At 54.9% G+C, this 21,869-nt stretch overlaps 1 protein-coding gene across 24 annotated transcripts in view; it reads left to right on the forward strand.

Annotated features, from left to right (window-relative positions):
- INPP4A (inositol polyphosphate-4-phosphatase type I A) overlaps positions 1-21,869 on the forward strand; it is a 163,550-nt gene that overhangs the window by 119,225 nt on the left and 22,456 nt on the right. For 23 of the 24 annotated variants that reach the window (XR_004352944.1, XR_004352954.1, XR_004352955.1 and 20 more), the window contains 8 exons: positions 1,684-1,716; positions 5,986-6,158; positions 6,960-7,083; positions 7,833-7,959; positions 8,251-8,391; positions 10,607-10,704; positions 13,018-13,130; positions 15,173-15,327. Coding sequence is in view for 12 of the 24 variants with exons in the window: in XM_032653347.1 (XP_032509238.1) it covers positions 1,684-1,716; positions 5,986-6,158; positions 6,960-7,083; positions 7,833-7,959; positions 8,251-8,391; positions 10,607-10,704; positions 13,018-13,130; positions 15,173-15,327 (964 nt within the window). In the remaining 12 variants the exon portion in view is untranslated. The remainder of the gene's footprint in view (positions 1-1,683; positions 1,717-5,985; positions 6,159-6,959; positions 7,084-7,832; positions 7,960-8,250; positions 8,392-10,606; positions 10,705-13,017; positions 13,131-15,172; positions 15,328-21,869) is intronic. The other variant, XM_032653354.1, reaches the window with a different exon arrangement.

Genomic DNA, 21,869 nt, shown 5'->3' on the forward strand with positions numbered 1-21,869 from the left:
CATCTTTCATCAAGGAGTCGCCCTGCCTCAGACCCGCCTGGGGTCAGGGCTCCGCAGGGCCCACTGACCAGTCCCCCTCAGCACGGACCGCAGAGGCTCCGTGAGCCTCCCACTCCTCCTGGTTTTCCACCCAAGTGACCCGTCTGCAAGCTGTCAGGATTTGGTGACTTCCATTACCTCCCCGACACACTCTCTCCTGCTCTCCTCATCCCCGAAGAGTCCTTCAAACCCTGGACCAGGTTTCTCTTAACCTGAGATCTATGGGTTGCACCCCAGGTCCACGTACCCCTGAGATTGTGTGCTAAAATCTGCATGTGTGTGGAGCAGTCCACAGTGGGCATCAAATCTCAGGGGCCTCTGTGATCTAAGAGGAGATCCCTCTCTCCCATTTGATTGAAGGATAAGTCTACCCGGTGGGTTTAACCCCTGATCCCTTCTCAGGCATGGTCCCAGCCCAGCAGTTTGGGATCACTGCAGATCATGAAAACAGGCTTCTAAACCCTTCTCCTCATAGAGCCTCGGGATCTTGGAGGAAGGGTTATGGGGAGACAGAAATCTGTATTTTTCCAAGGCCTGGGGTAATTCTGATTTTAGCCAGACAGATGTTGAACAGTCACCACTGTGCGTCACACACCCCATGGTGGTTTCCCTCTTTGTGAAGTAGGCAGTCTCAGGATATTTGCGCTCCAGCGAAGACGCTGAAGTCTTCAACATACAGAGGCCTTTAATTTTGCTCTATTTTCTGTCCCGTTGGCCAGTTTAAGAAGTCATTGCCAAAGACGATTAGACAGAAGATCCCTGCCACCACCCTTCTGGACAATCCAGGTTGTCAGAGTCTCCATTCAGCTGGTTCTAGTTATTCTTGAGGATCTGAAACTACCTGTTTCAGGATCCTAAAACGTTCTTTGAACTGAAAAGTTTAGACATAAAATAAAATAAGCTTTTAGCCCAAACGATCCGTTTTCAAACTTGTCTGTGTCAGGTGGCACACCCAGTTAACCAGGAATTTTAGAGTTTTTAAGGGAGAAGAGAACTTGAAATGAGTACTTCCCGATGTGACTCAGTGTAGGTGAAATTGAGTTAAACTTGGTATTCTTTGAGGGACCTGGAGGGATGTTCCAATTCTAGACTTCCCTCAATCATAAACGTTTTGTATTTGGCTTAACCATCGTAAAGATTGGCATGCATGTGTCTGGTATATGGGTTTCATGACTGGACCCTAACCTTTTGGATCTCAGCAGCCGACCTTGAGCCCGGGCTCTAGAGTCAGTCAGGGCGGTGGGCTCTGAGCTGCACGCTCGATTTACCGGTCAGTCTCTCTCACTGCAAGTTTGCTTCCAGATGTCGTGAGCCAGCGTGGGCTCCGGCACATGCAATGGGATGGACGTGGGGGCTTTATCTCATTGTGACACGTTAACCTGCTCTTCCCGAAGAGTGTGTCATGTTGAAGTACCAGCAACATGAATGTTGACACCGGTGGATCGGGCAGGGAGCTCCAGGCAGCCCGACCACCTTCGTGTGACTCCTGGGGAAGAGGCAGGCAGGCCCCCGGCCTCTTCCCCGAGGCTCAGTTTAGCCGGCTTACTGCCAGCTGCTGCTGCAGCTGCGCTAAGCGTTGAGTTGCTCGTGTTTGAACCGTGTGCCGCTCCTTAATCATCCATGTCACCCTCCATTTCTGTGCAGATTGCAGTCCCCCTCCTGAAGAGTCCAGCCCAGGTACGTGGTTTCTGTTCAAGGCTTCTGCAGATGTCTTCTTAACATTCAGGGCGTGTTTGTAGCTAAACTGTCAAAGGTTACCTTGTACTCCCAGAGTCAGGAAAACATTTTAGGAGTTTCCTCATTGTGAGGGATGTAGCAACTTTTCTTAGGTTTGCCGAGGGGCCAGTCGGGCTGGTATTGTGGCCAGAAGCAGGCTACCACATGCGTTTTTGTCACTTTCCCGTCCTAAACCCTTTTCAGAAGTTAGCGTCCACGAGCGCATTAGGCTTCCTGAAGTGGGTGGCCTGGCTAAGAGAGGTACACGATGGTACGTGACGCTTCCTGTGATTTCACCTGAGCTTGCGAGCGTCCCATGGAGGGGGAGGCAGATAAGAGGTAGCCGTCCAGATGCTGTGGCACGGTAATCACACAGCCTCCTCTCTTCTGAGCCTGGCTGCAGCCTTAGACTTCCTGTCAGGCACTGCTGTGGGCTTCAGGTGGAGTTAGTGCTAGAAATGGAATCTTTCGGACTGCATTTGCATGTAGAAATCAGTGTTTGTGACTCTAGTTCAGGGGTCGGCAAACCACTGCTCCGAGCGAATCCCGTCCACCGCCTGCTCTTGTAAATACCGTTTTCCTGGAAATAAGTCACGCCCATTCGTTCACGTACTGTCCACGGCTGCTTTGGGGCAGTGCCAGAGTCCGGTAGTTGTGACAGAGACCCTGTGGCCTTCAAAGCCTAAAGTGTTGACTGTCTAGTCCTTTACAAAAAAATGTGCCGACCCCTGCTCTAGTTCATATCGAATTTCCTCGATGTGGCTTGTGGTTTTCCCAGAGGGAGCATGAGACCCCCAAGTACGATGTTGTGGGGTTTTTTCCCCCTTACACTCCAAAACGCAGCTACCCAGTCAGCCTGAGGATTACATCCCGCCCTCTGACTGCATGTAAATATGACACAGCAGGCCACCTGCCTTATGTCTAGGGTGCAGCCAGCTGTGATTGCGGGATTTACCGCACTATTCCCGTCAGCTCTCAGAACATCCTCTCACTCACACAGCACCAGGGAATTCAGCTCCGCTCACGGCCGTGACTCCAGAACCCCATTTGCTCATCAGTGGGTAATCTGATTGGGCACCTCATAACCCCCCAGTTTGCTTTCAGCCCCTCAGTTTCTCGCCCCAGAAACGTTAGTTTGGTCACGAGCAGGTCTCCAGCTCCGGTTCCCTGGGCCCTCCCCAGCACCTCCCCTGGCCTGGGCCTGGCTCCTTCCCACCTGCCTCTGGACTCCCAGTCCCCCCAGCTTACCTGCAGGGACAGGTCGGTGCCTTCTCGCTGCGCTGTCTCCCCCGAGCCCCGTGGCGGTGACCGTCCCCAGCAGTTAAGGCCAGGAAAGGGGGTGGCGGCCTCATGACCCTGGCCTGAGGCAGTTCGGGGCTTTCCTCGGCTCTGCGAGCCCTGCAGTTTGTAGAGCCGAGGGGAGGTCTAGCGGGTTCCCAGGCAGCACTTGGGCAGCCTGGCTTGTACAGCTCTCCTCGTCTTCTGTGAGCTCTGTCACTTCCAGAAGCTTTGGTGGCCTGTCCACAGTTGATGTCGGATGGACTAAAGGGTCCCCTGCCAAGGGTTCCTTTAGCTTTTCCTACAGAGCTGTATTTAGTCTGAGTTAGAACACACACCATTTTCTCTCTCTCTCCCTACTTTCTCCTTTCCCTCCCCTATTAATGAGAAAAAAAGAAAATACACAAAAGCAAAGCTACCTAAAGTAGCACAGTCCTGCATTGGCCACCCATCAGCGACTGTCCAGGTGAGCAGTGACCCATCAGTGACTGTCCAGGTGAGCAGTGAGATCAGGAGCTTGTCCCACAAGGGGCATCAGCTCCAGCACGATGGGTGTTGCTTAGGCACTGGTGTTTTTTGTTCATTGCCAGACTTTCTCGATGTAGGAGGCAGAGTAAACCCCCTCACCAACCCTAACGTCCCAGACACCTGTACTTAACTAGGTTCTGGTAGAAATCTCATCACTGTCCCTGAAATTTATTTTGTTTGGAAGTTCTGAAGTTTGGTTTCCCCTCGTGTTGACCCAAAATGTATTATCCCCAGCGGCTCTTCGCTGTGTAGTCAGATGTGTGTACAAGTGGCCATTCTTTTTGTGTGTCTGGGAAGACAGCCTTTCTGAGGCTTTCCTTACCCATATTACTAGTCCTCTCTCTGTGGATTAAGTGAGAAAACAGAGAGTGAGGCACTCACAGGTGTTGACTTAAGGGCTGGTTGATGCTCTCATTGAACTCCGGAGCCATCCAGACACGGCTGAGCCCTTCTCTGGGCGGACATCAGGCTCAACTCCCGCCCAGGGCCACAACTCTTCTCCGGAACAAACCCTGAGTGCTTTTTTTTTAACCATTCTTCCAATTCTACAGTTTTTTTTCAGTGTCTTTTTTTTTTTTTTTTTGGTCTGGTTTGTTGTTTTTTCTCTAATGCAGCAAAACGAAGTCATTCTTATGGGGATCCTGCTTAAACAGAAGTAGGCAGAGTAAAAAATTGTATGCAGAGGGCTTGCTCAAATAAGACCACTTGTATATTCTGATCATTTTCAGGCTAAAATGATCATGAGTTGCATAGTGATTACATATATATATTCATGTTAAGTGGAACAGAAAGTAAAATTGGCAACACTTGCTCTAAGAGCACTTACTTCTGAGGTGAAGCATAGTCTCAATGACTGCCTACCTTTCCCCAAACTACTTGGCTATTAAAACTTAATGCCCATTGGCCTTTTCTGACAGTTGTTGAATATAATTGCCATGGATTCAACAGAGTTCTTCAAAGAAACAAAAACATGGTCTCTGAGAATTTTAGAGGAAGAAAGACGTGGATATTATCCACAACAGTCCCCCCGTTTTACCGCGAAGGGCCCCGGTGGCTGAGGGGTCAGGGGACCTGCCCGCGGCTCACCCACCACTGCTCAGTGGCAGCCGGGGCCTGGGACTCACATTTTCTGCTCCTCCATGCAGGGTTCTTTTTCACTGTGATTTATTTGCCAGGATCTTTTTGCTATAGACTTTCTAAATGTAAGCCTGCTTTTTTCCACTAGAGATAGAAATCCTTGTCCATGTACAGTGTGTCTGCATATACATACACTCAGATCATTTCCAAATTTTGAATGGCTACGTAGACTTGAAACTCTGCGCTGACCAAACACTGAGCGCAGGGCAGTCCTTTTGTAGGTTTTGGGCGTTCCTCTGAACTTGTTTCTCAGCAAAGCGTGAAGCACACAGTTTGAGAGAGCAGAGCCACAGCTCCCTTATCTTTTTAAGATTCTGTTTATCTGAGACGGAGCTGACCATCCTAGCAGCTGCACTGCTCACGAGGCCAGGGCCTGTCCTGAGTGGGGCAACGGCCACGGGCATCCTGTGACCCTCACCCCATCACAGGAGGGTGCCCTGCCCGGGCTGCACACCACTGCCTTCGCCGCGCTCCGAGTGGGCGCACCCAGTGGTGATGATCCAGTGCCTATTTCTGGGCTTGGTGGCCTGTTAAAAAAATATAACTGATGGGGGCATGTCTTTTCTCGTCTAAATGTCTTCCAAATAGGAAGGACCAAGAAGAGCCAAAGCCAAAAATACCTTTCACTCTGTTTTTCTCCCGAGGTTCTATTTTTAAAAAGTTGTTTTGGTACAGGGTCAAAGTTTCCTTATATTCCAAAAACAGAACAACCCCAGTAAGCCAGGAATAGGGGGAGTCCGGCAGGAAGGTGGCGGCGGGGAAGAAAGCGCGGGAGGCGGGGACGCTGAGGGCTGCGGCTGCGTAGGCGGGGAGGGTCCTTCCGCAGTGGTGGGTGGGGCCTGCGCCCGCTGCGCAAAGGCTCGGCCAGGCTGGGTTGGCCTTGCTCCGGAAGCCCGGGGCTCTGCCTCGCCACCTGGATCAGAGAAGCCAGACAGCAGGTACCCCGCGAGGGACGGCGGTGCCGGGAGGCACAGGCCTCCGCAGACACAGTGTGTTCTTGCTGAGTCATGACTCCCAGAGCTCGCTGTCATCTTCCTTGAAAGGAACAGTCGGGGCCGGGAGTGTGTTAGAGTCCCGAGAGGGGGTGTCGGCGGTCCCCGAGGAGGGCTGATGGTGCGTTTGCTGGAGAAGCTTCAGGCTAGGCGGGCAGAGACCGGGGCTGAACTTGGCGCCACTTCTGGGCCGTGCAGAGGCGGGAGGGGCAGGCGGGGTGGCAGGGCCGGTGCGGGACTGGGGGCCGGGGGCCTTCGAAGCGCCGCCGTCTGAGCCGACCGCCCCTCGTGCCAGGTGAGTGGAGCGAGGCCCTGTACCCCCTGCTGACCACCCTCACGGACTGCGTGGCCATGATGAGCGACAAGGCCAAGAAGGCGATGGTCTTCCTGCTCATGCAGGACAGCGCGCCCACCATCGCCACCTTCCTGAGCCTGCAGTACCGCCGCGACGTGGTCTTCTGCCAGACGGTAGGTGAACCTGTCCCTCTCTGCCGGTTGAGGAAACCAGCGTGGCGCTGTGCCCTCCCGCCTGTGGCTTTGCCCGTGTGGCCTGAGGCCTGGGTGTTGGCCTTGGAGGGAGGGGGAGGGGAGCTGCTGGATCGCAGGTGCTCAGGACAGTCCAGCTTCACACCTGCTCCCTGGGAACCTGCCCCAAGGAGCCTGGGGTCACACCGGCCCTGGTGCCACCTTTGTTCTTCCCTGCAGAGGAGTTCATTGAGGGAAGACGCGCAATCTGTTTTCTGGTTTACAAAGCGGCAGGTATTAGACCCGCTCAGACACAACTCTATTCCGGTGATTTCGATTTCCCTTCAGAGGAGGGAAGAGCTTAAATGAGCATCACCAGTTTTCAGGTGCAGTAATCTGATTAGCAGAGGGAATGGCGGCAGAGGCTTGGTGGGTTCTGTGCGGCTTCCTGACCCCGCGAGGCCGGGGCTGTGCACGGGGCACCCTGTTCTCCACTCCTGCCCCTCGTCGTGAGCACCGCGCTTTCCAGCCGGCGCTGAGTGTAGATCTTTGGGCATAGAGGCCTTTCCTTTCACCGCGGGGAAATCATTCTGGGCTTCCAGAAGGTTCTGGACCAGGAGTGACCCCAAGGTCGGGTCGAAAGCTGAACCAAAACCAGATGGACCTTTGGAAGCGAGCCTTCCCGTGGCCTCTGCACTCCTGGTCCCAGGCCCCGACGGTGAGGGGCCGCCGCAGGCAGAGCAACGCGGGTGCAGGAACCGGGGCGGGCCAGGCGCGAGGTGAGGCCGTGTCTGTTCCCTGCAGCTGACCGCGCTCATCTGTGGCTTCGTCATCAAGCTGAGGAACTGCCTGCACGACGACGGCTTCTTGCGGCAGCTCTACACCATCGGGCTGCTCGCCCAGTTTGAGAGCCTGCTGAGCACCTACGGTGAGCCGCCCGGGCTGGGCTTGTGAGAGCCTCCGTGTGTGGCCCCTCTCGTCTCCCTGAGTGTTTTTCTGGTACACAGGTAACACGTACTGATGAAAATGTATCCAAACACCCCGATAGGTGACAAAGAACTAAAAAAAGCCCTATATAGTTACACACACACACACACACACACACACACACACACACACCGCTTGTGGCCCATTTCTGCACCCACTAAATTATTAGAAGGAAAGTTGCTGGGTCACACAGTAGGAGTATTTAAAAAATTTGTTGGTATTTCCAAATTGTCTTATAAATGCTCTCTTCTACTCACCTTCGTTTTCTGTTTATTTCTTCTTAGAAGGTAAAAACGGGTACTTTTTTTTAAAGTATCTGTTAATCTTTGGAGTTCTAAGACATTGAAGAAATATCAAAAGATCTAAAGAATACGGAAAGATCACAACGCCTAAAGAGCCGGCTTTGCCTTCTGAGGTTCCCACGTGTAGGTCCCCCACCCCTCCCTTCGCCAGGAAAGGGCCGGGGACTACAAGGCGTGGTCGCACCAGCTGCGCTTTTTAACGTGGCCAGAGGACTTCAGTAGTGGGCTTTACTCACGGAGAAGTGAGGCACTTGGCCAGCCTCCCCCCAGCTCTCACCGCCTCGTCACTGCCACCCTGAGCTCATTGCTGGCCTTCCGTGGCCACGCTGAGTCCAGGGGAGAGCGCAGGTCCCCTCTGCCTGACAGCCTTTCCCTCTCTTGCCTCCAGGGGAGGAGCTGGCCATGCTGGAGGACATGAGTCTTGGGATCATGGACTTGAGGAACGTGACCTTCAAAGTCACTCAGGCTACTTCTAATGCATCAACTGACATGCTGCCCGTCATCACAGGAAATCGGTAGAAATGTTTTTCTGATTCTCAGAACTAGTGCAGTTTTCATCTGTGTTCATCACATGTGATGCACGTTTCATTTTTGCTTTATTCCGTTTCATTCAGCTGGAAACGCTCATCCCAGCCCGCTACACTCATTTCACAGCCCTGTACAGGTCGGTGACCGGCAGCTAGGAGGTCTCCGAGCCGGGCCAGGCCGCTGTCCCGTCCTGAGGCCAGCAGGGCCTTCCTCTCCTTGCTCGCCTGTCTCGCATCTCCCTGTCGCAGGCCTGACCCTCCTCTTCTCCTGCGTTTCAGGGATGGCTTTAACGTGCGGATCCCCCTGCCGGGGCCCCTGTTTGACGCCCTGCCCCGGGAGATCCAGAGCGGGATGCTGCTGCGGGTGCAGCCCGTGCTCTTCAACGTGGGCATCAACGAGCAGCAGACGCTGGCCGAAAGGTGCGTGCCGGGCCACCTCTGTGGGCCAGGGGCTGCATCTGTCGGTCGCTGAGCTGCCGGAGAGCGTGTACTTAGTCCTCTTCGGGCTCCGAGGGCCACGTGGACTTTGTTATCCCTCCTTCCTTTAAGTTCAGCCACATACCGGGCTCGTCTTTGGTGCTGGAATACAAAGATGAACCAGACGAGGTCTGTGTCCTCGAGAGACGGGCTGGTAGCAGAGATGTGGCCGCAAGGATTAAGATGAACGCAGGGAGTAGGGGCCCTGGTGAGGCCTCGGGGTCTGGGAGGGCTTCCTGGAAGTGGGTTTTAAAGAGTAAGTAGGAGTTGGTTATATGAGGAGGTGGAGGAGAGACCTGGCGTCCCAGGCCAAGGAGCCTGAACAAAGGCAGGTGGGGAGAAGCCACGTGGGGCCGGAGGCTCAGGTAGCAGGCAGCAGTGGGCAGGGGTGAGGACGGAGAGACCTGGATGGCAGGCATAGAGCCACGCCTTGGTCCAAAAGGCCTGCGCCTCATAAACTCCTCCAGGGTCACCTGCCAGGCAGCAGGGAAGAGTCACGTGTGCCCACGTGTGCAAGAGTGTGTGCAGGTATTGGAGAGGAGGAGGGGATTGGGTGTGTGTAGCTTCTGATGACCTTCTGTTGGTACGTGAAGACCTTTTCTGTCACGTCATTACATGCATGTGATCTCCATGTTTTAGAACTGAAAGATACCTTAAAGTTCTTGCTGTTAAGGACATGTGGTCTCCAGGACGACATGCCATATTCCTGTTGAGCCTCTGAGCCCAGTGGTCAGTGTCCATTGACCCCCAGGTGTAGGGTCCTCCCCACACGGTCGGAGACCTTTCAGTGGGACAGGACACCATCAGAGTCACATCTGAAGAAGGTCATCTGCCGGCCGTGTGCTAGAAAGATGTGAGGGGCCAGATGTGACGAGGGGGTTGTCGGGAAGAGTCCGGGCCAGAGGCGGTGACCTGGGTCAGGCAGGGGCAGTGCAGATGAGAAGGGACAGACTGGAGAGCCGAGACGTGGTCTTCAGTGGGGCAGGTGTGAGAGGCGACGAGGAGAGGAACAGAGCAGGCCCCTAGGTGGGTGGTGAGTAGCGGGTCCTAACCGGGAGAGGGGTCACGCTGGGGGCAGTTGGAGAGCTGGCCTTAGGCTGAGGGCGCCAGCCCAGGAAGCAGAGATCCGGAAGGTGTAGCCAGAGGTGAGGTGCCCACTTCAGGGAGCGTGGGCAGTGTCGGGGCCCCAGCAAGGAGGTGTCCTCAGGAGGAGGTAACATCCCCTGTGTCTGGCAGCTGCTGTTCCTGACTGCAAGAGTGGTTTCTGAAAAAGGTGTTTCTGGAAAGGTTTCTGCAAAGGGTTGAGGCCAGGCCAGATTGGAGTGAGCAGAGGGCCAGGTGGTGGAGGACATGGCAGTGGACAGGGGACACGGGAGGCCGGGTCCGTGCTCTGCTTGCTTGTCTGCTGCTAAACAAGGCCAGCTCACCTGTGTCCCAGGGCGACCCCCAGGGAGCAGGTGCCTGGAGGAGAAAAAGCCATTTTGGGCATGAGGGGTGGTCGGGTTGCGGTGGACCCACAGGAGGGCATCCTGCCCCCTGAGGGATGACTTTGGGACTGTGAAGAGGCTGCCGTGCACGGAGGTCGCTGGGCAGGAAGTGGTGGAGGGGGCGTGCGTCCAGGCCTGGGACTCCAGGGCTGCGTGTTTGATGAGCACCTGCGCCTTCCTCACGGGTGGCTTCCCTCCCAACTCCCCGTAGGCCTGGCTCCCTGTGTGGTGAGGGGAGGGCTGGGGCCCTGCACTCCGTCCAGCAGGAACAGCTGGTCGTGTCTGGTCATCCAGCAGCAGGGCGACTTCCGATTCGAAGATGGGACTGTCTTGATTGCCCAGCCAGAGCCCCACTGCCGGCCCCGCTCCCGGGCGCCTCCGGGGTGGGAGGACGGGGACCTGGGGCCGCGTGGCGGGGCTGCCCAAGAGCCTGGGTGTCTCGCAGGCATGCCTGTCACAGGTCACGCAGGGTTCCTGCTCATGAAACGTATTCAGACTTGTCACCAACACGGGAGAGATGACCTTAAGCTTGGGGGGAGGAACGTGGCTTAGAATCTAGACGTGCGCCATAAGGATCGAGAGAATCGACATCGTTACCTTTAACGCGGTCACCGTGGCGCTAGAGGCAGCGACATTAGCCAACTAACGGTGTCCCTCTGTGACCCCTGAAGGTTTGGCGACACGTCTTTACAAGAAGTTATCAACGTGGAGAGCTTGGTGCGGTTAAATTCCTACTTCGAGCAGTTTAAGGAGGTTTTGCCAGAGGATTGTAAGTATCTCTTCACCACGGCAGGTCCCCACCCGCTGTCTTTCGTCCCTCGAGGGGTTTGAGGTTTGCTTAGCGACCTTTGATGCTGATGCTGACACCCCTCCACCTCCCGCCCTATCACCAATGTGGTCGGCTGCTTTCATGCCCGAGGTCACCGTGCAAGACACGAAAGGGCTGAGGATAGACCCTGGGGAGGGCTCGCATGGAGGCTGGGCCAGGGGGGCGCAGAGCCGAGGGGCCCCCCTGGTGTCTGAGGGGCATCTCACAGTCGCCGTGTGGCGAGGCTGCGGCGGTGCGGGTGGGTGACCACGCTGCACGGCCTCGAGTGGCCGGAGGCCGGCAGGGACTGAGGGCTGGCACGTGGGGAGGCAGGAAACATGCCTGGAGCACGGGGGATGGAAGGGTCTTAAAGGTCCGAGCGAAGGGGCTAGAAAAACAGGCCTGTGAGATGCCAGAGGGTGGCAGGACTGGAGACCCTGCAGGGCCAGGTCGGGGCCCACGAGCGAGTGGGGGGACATGGTGTGGGCACAGGAGCTCAGGCGGGGGGGGCCTCAGTCTCCCCATGAACTGAGGGCGTGAGCCCAGCACTGGGCTTGGTGGCCGTGAAGGCGGCTTGGGACAGGTGCTGTTGGAGCCGTCGAGGCTCTGGCACTGACCACACATCGGAATTCACTGGGGAACCTGGGAAAATCCTCTTGCCAGGGGCCCAGCTCAGAGTGTAGAGGGCGGGGCCTCGGCCTCGGGAGGTTTAGAAACTCCCCGGGTGATCCCCGTGTGCTGCAACCAAGCTCGAGAGCGATGACGTTTAAGAGGTCAGTAAAATGCTTTTCTGAGGACTCAGCTGAAGGTCATGGCACCTGGGCTCTCGGGATCCCAGGTACCGAGTCATCCTCGTGTTCTTCCACAGCGATCATAGTGACCAGTGACAGATTTGTCAAGTCCTTGCACGTGCCAGGCCTTCTACACACTTCCCATGAATTATCTAACTGATCCCACAGCAGCCTTGGGAGGCGGGCTTGGTTTCATACCCATTTGACATATAGTGACACTGAGGCATGGAGGGCAGGTCCCCCAAGGAACCCGGGTCAGGCCAGGTGGCCTGTGGCCAACGCCCACCTTCCGACTGCTCCGGAGGCGGGGACAGTGCCGGCTGCCCAGGCGTGGACTGAGGGGACGGGAGCGTGTGCGGGCCAGCCCCCTGGCTCGGGCGCCCTGAGGCGGAAGGGCCATGCTGGGGCATCAGGAGCCTTGTGCTCAGGAAGGGGGAGACTTGCGCTCAACGTTTTGGAGGGCGGCAGTTTCCAGTGAGGCGTGGCCCCAGGGGGTAAAGGCCCGGGAAGGGCGAGGCCTGCGGGATCAAAAGCCGGTAGCACTGCCCACGGCCCAGGACGCTGGGGGTGCCGCAGCCTGCGTGGCCCTCAGCCCGGTAGTTAACGCTCGTCCGCGAGGCTGAGGAAATGGGGCCCACCAGCAAGCGCCCCCAACTCTGCTGGGCGCCAGTGTCGCTAATCGGGCCGGAGGTCAGGTCGTGCGTCTCCTCCAGGAGGCTCTGGTTCGCAGCCTCTGGGTTCCCACAGCCTCTGTCACACGCTGAGCCCTCTGGCCCGGTCCCCGGAGCAGCGTGGTGCTGGGCACCGAGCAGCAGCGTGAAGTGGTTGGCATGGGATCCTGCGTGCACCGGGGAGGTTGTGCGGTGGAAACGGGTGCACGGTTTCATCCCACAGTTGGTGGTGATTTGCGGATTCAGGCCCCCTGGCTGTTTTCCGTAGATGTGACCTCGAGGCTCTTCTGTTCTCCTCTGGTGGTCCTGGTATTTGAAAATCCCAGGCTTCTGAGGTGAGGTGGTCTGACTGATCTTCCAGCTGGAGGGGTCCTGGAGCGGCCTGGACACTGTCGCGGTGGAGGAGGCTGCCCTTCCCACCTCCCCCAAGGGTGGCGGCCCCCTCAGTGTCGCCACCCCCGGCCCTACACATCCTCCAGCCCTGGCGGCAGTTCTGAAGACCTGATGGATCTCCCTCACTCCCTCCCGTTCTCGATGATTCGAGCTCCCCCTCCAGCCCCTCGAAAGAGCTGAAAGGAGGCCAGGTGGTTGCCCTTTGCAGGTGGCACTGAAGTGGCAGTGAAAGTAACGGAGTGCTCACCGTGCTGGCCACCAGGCCCAGTCCCTGAACACAGGCCTCCTTTCTTGCTTCAGTCACACTGAACCTCTGGCTCCAGCCGGGACTCATCCTTTGGCCGTTTCCAGCGGCGCTGGCTGCCGTGGGCTAAGTCCCCGCGGGCGGCCCCAGCTCCACGACCCCGCCTCTCTTCCAGGCCTACCTCGATCTCGGAGCCAGACGTGCCTGCCGGAGCTGCTGCGGTTCCTGGGTCAGAACGTGCACGCCAGGAAGAACAAGAACGTTGACATTCTCTGGCAAGCTGCTGAGGTGAGGGAAAAAATGTTCATAACAACAGCAAATTAAAACCTCAGCCAGGAGTGAAGAGAACAGATTTCTCCATAAGGACACAATGAGAGTTGCTCACTGTAGGGCTGCCTGAATGCTGATAAGCCTGACACAGAGTCTACCCCCTGGGACGTGGAGTAACCAGGCTGGTGACAGTTGTCCCCTTCCGAAGCCCGCACAGTCGATAACCAGCTAGAGCTCACGACCTGCTGCATCTTTGAATAGGTTCAAAGGGAGATCTCTGGGACCTCTGCCATCTCTTTAAACAATGTTTCTAGTACACTGCTGCTCAGATCTCCTCATTTCCTCTGAAATGAAGTCCTTATAAAACCTTAGATACTTTCTCACCAATTTGTTTGTGGAGTTCCTGCTCTGAGCCCGGGTATCAGAGCAGTTTCACAGCTCGTCATTCACTCACCCCTGATGAGGGGACCTGTCCACACTGAGACTCACACACAGAGTTGGAATATTATTAGTCGGGCCTAATCCACACATGGGGAGACCCGCCAGCACCCCGAAGTGGCTGATAGTCCCCCCACAAAGACTGGAGCCTGGGGCTGCAGGCTGCCCTCTTGTGCAGGGGTGCACCTGTGGCCACCCTGCTGCACCTTCCAGAACCTCATGGAGCTCTGGATCCACCATCTATGAATGTAACTTTCTTTGACCCTATTTGTAGTTTGGTTTATGCCACGTGTCTGGGTCATGAACTCTCCAGCCTGTGGAATTTAGCGAGCGCGTCCCCGTTCACTTCATCAGTTACGATTTTATTAATTCACTCTTCACCTAGCTCAGGGGCTGCTTAGAATCTTTTAAAAAAATTTTTGTCTATTCTCACAAGATGCCCATCTTCCTCCTGATGGTCTTGGCTGAACTTGTTTGGGTCCTTTCTGTCTTGTCCTTCTTCAGACACAGTGCTTGGGACCACACTGTGTCCTCTGTAGAGCGGCACCCCTGGCAGTGGCTGCGTGGTCTCGGCTGAGGCCTCTTGGCCTGAGAAGCAGGCACGGGGCCGTCTGTAGGGCAGCCTGCAGTGCCTCTGGTGTTTTTCTGAGAACAGCAGGTCACGGAGCCCACTGGCGTTAGGTCACATGGCTCTTCGTGAGATACCCATGTTGTTCTCACAATGCAGCATCTCCTACGGGTCCACAGGCCCTTATCTGAAGCTCTCGTGGGCAGGTGTTTTAGAATTCACAGGGCTCCACGTTTCAGAAAGGTGATACGGTGTACAGTTGGTACCTAGGCGTGTGCTAGGGTGCACATCACCTGTGTGTAACGTGGTGCACGTGGATGATTGCACATCCCCAGGGGATCTGGGGCAGCACCCTGGAATCAAACTCCTGAATACTGTCTTACTGAAAAGTAGGAATATGTATACAAAATGGGATAAATAAAAATTGTAGATAGTTTGACATCCCCTCAAGAGCTGGTCATGTTGCCAAACGAGGCTGCCACAAACTTTATACCAAAAAAAAAAAAGTCTTTTGTTCTAGGGCTTTCTCGATTCGGGGACTGTGTGCCTAGGATTGCTCCTAGTAATGCAGAGCAAATGCTCCCAGGTGTCCTTCCATGGGGTGACGAGGTGCCCTGAGGCGGCCTTTTCTCAGCAGGGGGGTTGCCCTCCACGGGAGCCCCTCACTTGGGAGGGGAGGTACGCTGGGCCCTGTACCAGGGCCCTGGGTCGAGCTGGAGGGGAGCCTGGTGGGCAGGAGGTGGCCACAGGGAAGTGGGTCTGCTGAGCTGTTCCCACCTGTGCAGACGAGGAAGCGTGTAGAGACCAGTGGGTCTGTGCTGTCACTTCCAGAAAGGCCTAGAGACTTGGCGGGGGCTGGGCATCCTGGGAGCTCTCTGACCTACCCCAGGGGGTGGGCAGCAAAGGGCTGGTCCGGGCAGAGCTGGGAATGTGGCTGAGCGGACGGCGGGTCCCCGGGAGGCAGCAGCATCCTATGGGAGAGGCCCCGGGAGGTGGCCCGGGGCAGCGACCTGTCCCGTCTCCCCCTAAGTAAAGCCTGCCTTCCCGTTGGCAGATCTGCCGCCGCCTCAATGGGGTGCGGTTCACCAGCTGCAAGAGCGCCAAGGACCGCACGGCCATGTCGGTGACACTGGAGCAGTGCCTGATCCTGCAACACGAGCACGGCATGGCCCCGCAGGTCTTCACGCAGGCCCTGGAGTGCATGCGCAGGTGAGTCCCCCGGGCCCGGCGGCCGCGCTCTAGTTTGGCTTTGGAAAATTCCTCCACGTCTGCCAAGTCAAACTCCAGGCCCATCACATCCAGTGTCCTCTTTTGAGTCAGGGGGAGAAAAGAGCCGGTGCTGTGTCTGAGTGGGGCTGCACTGAAGCGGGCGAGCCGAGGCAGCGGGGAGGGAGGTGGTGAGCTCGGAGGCGGCCGTGTGGCTGCCCTTTGGTGCCCGGTGTGCCCCGGCCACTCATCTTGCTGTGGGTGCGACTCAGGGCCCAGGCATCCCAGCAGGCCCTGGCTGTTCCCATCCCGCGTTGTCTCTTTTCAAACCGAGGGGAGACCGAGCGTCCGCAGGCTGCGCCGGTTGGCTCCGCTTCTCCCAGTGGTGGCCTGGGTTTGCTTTCATGAGCCCAGTGTCCAGTGAGTGTTTCCTGGAAGCAGCCCCTCCCCTGTCCCTGTGCCGTGGCCACCTTGCCCTAATGATGTTCTGATTCCGAGGCAGCAGGCGTGTTTGCAGGATGAAACCTGGGACTAAAACTCTGCCCGCTGCCGAGCGATGCCTTGTTTCCGGCACTGCCGGGGAGCACCTCCCCTCACATACCAAAGAAAGGATAAGAAACCTGCTCCTCCTGTCTTCTTCCATGTGGCCGCCAATGCTGTTCCAGTCTCGTTTCCAAGTCACTTCTACTGAATGTTCTGTACCATTTGTCCTCTCACCAAATTCTTCAAAGCATTCAATTCTCTTATCCTTTCTGTATGTCTCTGCCGTTTCACCTTCTCACAGTCTTACACGAAAGCAATGCCTGAGCGTCTGCCTCTTGACAGTAGCGTTTTGTAGAACTGGAACCGTTTGTTCCTGTTTGGTCTTTCCAAGTTCACCCAAACCTCGTGACCTCAGGGCTGCCTGTTGATGCACTTTTAGAAAGTTCACCCTCTCCCTGCCTCGGCCTCAGGGAGGCGGTGGGGTCTCAGCATCCCTGGTGCGGTCAGCTGCGAGGTGGAGGGGAGGACCGCACTGGTGAGACGCAGGCCGCCGGCCGCAGAGAGACGAGAAAAATGGAGGGACACAGCTCTAGCTGTGGGGCAGATACTAGGATGAGGTCCGTGCCGTAGGCGTGCGCCAGGTGTACGGTTGGTACCCCTCTATCCAGTCTTGGCTTTGTGAACACATTCGACGAAAACAAGTTTGTTCTGACTGTTGTCTGAGCACAAAGGTCTCGGGAGACCAGGGAGCTCCTTAGACACACGGGCGGCCCCATCTGCTGGCCTGCAGCCCGCCAAGGGGCTGTGGGCAGTTACCCACACGTGCACAGGTGAACTGGGAGGCTTACAACACACGAGGCACGCTCACAACTTTGATCACGTGGGTGATTGCTATTCCTTGTAGGAAAATAAGAAAATCCACATAAGCCCCTACCCCAGTGACTCCCGCACCAGCCCATAGCCCACAGGACAATTCTCCGTGTTCCTGCTACTACAGGGAACACTGCTAACGTCCTGATGGATGTTCAGGTACATACGTGTGTGTGTGAGCGTGCTTAACCCACACGTCGGTCAACTTACCCAGTCCCTGAATAGTACACAAACCGTGCACAAACAGACGCAGATGGGTGTGTTATTCTGCCCACGGGTTTAGTCTGTTCTCACTTAACTGCCTCGTGAGCTTTTGTTCAGGTTAATGAATGTGGGCCTTATGTTCAGCACACCGTAATTTATCCAATTTGCTGTCCTTGAATCTTTAAGCTGTGCACCGTGTGCCAGCACTTTAAATAAGGGTGCAGTGAACACCCTTGTGTTTTCTCCTACCCACGTCTGCCCTGTTGATTCCTTAGGTTAAAGAGTGTACACCCTTGTAAGGCCTTTAATACAAATGGACAGGTTGTTCCCATACCAGTCACACCCAGTGTCCCAGGGGCCTGCCCACCACCCGCTGGGTAATCATCCTGCCACTGCTCTGAGCGCCTCTGAGCCTGGGAAGTTGGCCTTGCTTTCCTACATTACGGCAGGGACCCTGGGGTCCTGAGTAGGGAAGGACCCTCCTCCCATGGGACGGGCACCATTCCCTTGGCCTCCCTCTGCTTCTCTGAAACCCCTTCTGCCTCCAATCACAGATGTCTTTTTTAAGTTTATTTAGGTTTTTCTGAATTTTCTAAAACCTCTGCCATGATCATATGTTACGTTAATAATCATTGAAGAAGTTATTCAAAACCAAAGCAAAGCTCGATGCCATCTCGCCTCTGCCGCCCTCGGGATCCTCAGAGCACCAGCCCCGGGTGCCGTGCTCGCCACCCTTGTCCACCCGACCTCATGCATTTGTTTCCATGTGACACTGTTACCCGCCGCCCCCCACCCGACTTCTCTGTTTTTTGGATTATCCCGTGTGGGGAAGACATGTCTGCTCATAGGCTGCAGGCTCCAGGTGGCTGGTCGGTAGCTGGTGTTTCTGGCTGCGGTGTGGCCAGGAGCCGCGGGGCAGCCCGGAGCCCTAAGGAGGCAGCAGGAGGTTTGGCCATGCCCTGCGGTGGTTCTCTTGCTTTCTGGCTTGCGTCTTGCCTGACGGAGGAGCAGAGCACGCAGGCAGCGGGGTGGGGCGGCTGGGGGCAGGTGGGCTGGGGGAGGGGCAGGGCTAACACTCGGCTGTCTTGTGTCCTGGAGGCCCAGGGTGAGCACTGGCCAGTGCGGTGCTAGCAAGTGCTTGACAGCCAGCTCTCTCCAAAAACAAAAACAAAAACAAAACCTGATCTGTCTGGTTTGCCAATTTCTGTGGCATAAACACTCCCGCCAGCGCCTGTTTCAGGCTGCCGAGCGACACCAGGGAGCTGGGAAGAGATGCGCACGCTTGGCTTTTGCCGTCGGAGCCCATTCCAGCTCCCTGCTGGTGGTGCCCCTCCATCCCCAGTGCAGGGGCCGAGACACAACAGTGGGCCTTCCTAAGTAGCCCCAGTGGCCCCCAAGACTGCCCTGGCCGGGGTCGTGACCCCGTGATCAGTGCTCGTGGCATGAGAAGCGTCCCCCCGTGAGAATGGCACATCCAGGGCATCCAGGGTCCTCCGGGAGCCTCACCTCAGCACTTTTCTTCGGTAGCACCAAAGGGGGACAGACCCCCAGTTTCCAGTGAGCTGGGTTGGACTCCATTCTTGGTAGACCCCATCTCACAGAACGATGACTCGGGATGGTAGCTCACGCCCTGCCGCTGCGAAAAGCCAAGGCGAGTCTGGTGAGGGCTCTGCCTGCAGTTGATACTGAAGGGAAACGGCTATCCTCTGAGTGTTTAATCAAGAGGCAGCTTTGGCGAAATAAGTTGCACCACCTGCCGCTCGGGCACCTGTGAGAAGGTCAGACGCCCCCGACGGTTCTTCATGTTCAGCTTGCTCTTTGGAGTCCACGTCTGGCTGCATGTGCGAGCATGGCAGGGCAGCATGGCGTGTGCTTGGCAGCCGAGGGTGTGAACATGGAAAACCATTTAGTCGGCCTACACGTGTTTGTTTTCAGTAGATTACAGTATTTTTTTCTTATTTTCCCTTCTCTTTCTCTCCTTTTTTTCTTATAACTGTGCTCGTTTTGTTTTGGTATCCCTTTTACACCCTTTTCTGCATATCATCTTTTTCTTTGTGTTGTGGCTTCATTCCATGTTTTTTTTTAAATCTTATCTTTTGGTTCTCCTCTTTTTTTCCCCCACACTTTTGAAAAAATCCATTGCATGTATCTCTCCTTTTCCTTTATTTTCTTTCCCTTTTTCTCTTCCTTTCTCCCAACCTTCTTCCTTTTCACAGCATTGGAACACGGGAGGTAGTCACCCAGAAGAACTTGAGCGGCCTGGTGCCCACCCGAGACTTAAGACTAGACCCCAGCCTCCTCTGTTCCATCCCTTTACTAGCTCTGAGCCCCAATTTACTGATTGCGTGGCTTTTCCTGAGCGTAGCATACCTGGTGGCCAAATTGCGTTGCAAATGAATATCGTTATGAGAAATTAACAAATCACCAAAAAATAGTGCCAGAACATGTCCAGCCACCGTGTACCTGACTGGACAGAAGGGACGTGTCAGAGCATGGTCCGCCGAGATGTATTTCATGCCTTACAGTTTGACATTTTGTTGTTCTGAATTGTAAATACCTGCCAAATTATTTCACCAAGAGGATGTGTTCGTTTAAATTCTGTAGAGTTTTCAGTGCTTGTAACATGTTCTTACAGAGCTCTGTTACTGCTTTGTTTAGCTGGCCTGGAATTACTTGTACCAAATCTCTTGCCTTTTGATGTAAAACTATTTATTACCTGTATATCTCTTGTGCCCTGTTTCCTAGAGAGAGGAATTCTGTCAGGAAAGAATTTGTATATTTGATACTATTCTTTAAATGTACGGCTAACCTTTCCTTTCCTTTTGAAGAGAAATGAAAAGTGTAGATGCTTTCTAACTGGCTCACCTAGATAAACCTATTTAATAGGACATGTACTTTCTGCTTTCATTTCAAAGCGTAGTCCCTGAAATTATAGTAGCAAACAGTTTGCAGAATTAATAACATTTCCTTGCTTACGTTACTATTTCCAAGTTGGGATGACACAAAGCTGTGAGGACGGTAGCTCATTGTATCAAATCAGGCACATAAAAATAACATATTGCATGTGACTTTAGAATTACTCTTTTAAATCTTTGTCATTAAACTGATCCAGGAACAAATGCACAGAGTAACAAAAGGCTGTTGAAGTTAGATACATTTATTTTTCTTGAAATAGCATTTTTCATCAAAAAAGAAAAACCCCTGCTTCTTTAATTCCAGATTCAAGTCCAGATACCTTTTCTCTCTTACAAATCAAATATGGTTAATAATGAAAAAAAAAATCAAAATTTACCAAAAAATAAGGTCCACTTTTGGGCAGTTGTGCCAGATGGAGGTGTGAGAGAGAAAAGATCACTTTGGTTTCTGTTCTTATTGCTCTTAATTTTAACATGGCAACGTCTGTAAAATGGGAGGATTTGTAACCTTAACATTCCTGTGTGGAAAACGGTGGCTAGACACCTCTGAAGGCAGCAGAGCAGATGACAGGGAACCCCACAGATCCTGCATAAGACACGGGCGGTGGCTTCTCTGTTTTCCAGCTCTGATTATGTTGTGCTTCTGTTTTGGCCTCCAGCTGGCTTTCCCATACATTGCATTTTATGGCAGTGGATTTCTTTTCACCACTCTAGAAACACTGGAGTGAATTTAGAGAAGCTGGCTTTTCCAGAAACTTCACCCCCAGCCATGCATGCAAACCCAGTCCACCACAAAATCTGGCCTCTCCATTCCCTCCCCCAGACTTCCAGAACTGACTCTGGGGTTTCTCTGGTTTGGCCTCAGATCTGAGTCTGGGTTCCGGGAACTGTAGAGGCAGTTACGACTGCAGAAGCAGTGGGTGACAGAGGGCAGGTGCGGACTTTAAATTCTAAGATGAAGGGGCATTCTCCTCCCCGCTGTGTCCTAGACCTGAGCACTGGGGCAGCCTAGGGCCTAGGGCAGCTGAGTCCACTCTCCTCACAAGTGCAGTGTGGTCGCTCTGTCTTTTCTAGAATGAGGTGGCTGCTCTGTGGCACAGCTCCTGACATCTGTCAGGAGGGAGTCTCTCTCCAGAAGCCAAGTGACTGGTGGTGTTAAGTTGTAGCAACATGACACTAGTCACAGGTGAGGTCCTGCCAACCTGTGACTCTTGTGGAGAGGTGTGTCCACCACTTGTCCTCCTCCACATCAAGGTGTACAAGTCGACTTTCTGAGACCATCTTGTTCCTTTATTGGAAGGAGGGCAGGCAGGGCCCACGGTTCACGTTCCATAGCTCCTAGCCTGTGCTGGGTAAAGCACTCCTGCCGCCCCCAGGGTGACACGTGCTGTGCCCGCCTCTGGGCTGGCAGAGACCATGCGCAGATGAGGGAGGCCCTTCTGACCACACAGAGTGTCCCCTCCTCTTCCCGGGTGCCACCACCCGCCCAGCAAACCGGGGCCGCGGCCAGCTAGACAAGCGCCCACCCCCCCCGGCAACCCCCGCGGGGCCTCATGGACACCATGGTCTGTCCCCGGCTGTCTGCCCCCGGCTGTCTGCCCCCGGCTGTCATGGTGCCCACCAGGCCTTCCTGTAGGCTTGGCTGCTAAGATAAGAGAGAAATGGATAGAAGGAAAAGGGCTAAGATTCTTGGATTTTCTCTCCAGGGGTGGGTCAGGAGGCAGTACATTCTAACTGCAGTCACGAGGTGAGATGGAGACAGCACACCACGAGATCAGACGAGGCTGGGGGTGGTGGTGGTGCTTTAGAATATCTGAGCAAGGAAGCTCAGCGTGCCTTTGAGCTGAGCTTTCATGTCGCCAAGGCCTTACGAAGTCAGGCTAAATACATATTTGAAATCTTTCCTGCTTTAGTAAGTAACAGGCAGGATAAAACAAAGATGGGGAGATGATTCAAGAAAGGGGAGTCACTGATACTTGGTGAAGGTTTTCAGGTTGCTTCTGAGCTAATGCTAGCGCTGAGAAAGTGTCAGTGCAGGTGACTCTAGATGTTCAGGATCACCAAGACACTCGT

Source organism: Phocoena sinus, chromosome 13 (genome assembly GCF_008692025.1).
Source record: "Phocoena sinus isolate mPhoSin1 chromosome 13, mPhoSin1.pri, whole genome shotgun sequence".
In the NCBI taxonomy this organism is placed as follows: Eukaryota; Metazoa; Chordata; class Mammalia; order Artiodactyla; family Phocoenidae; genus Phocoena; species Phocoena sinus.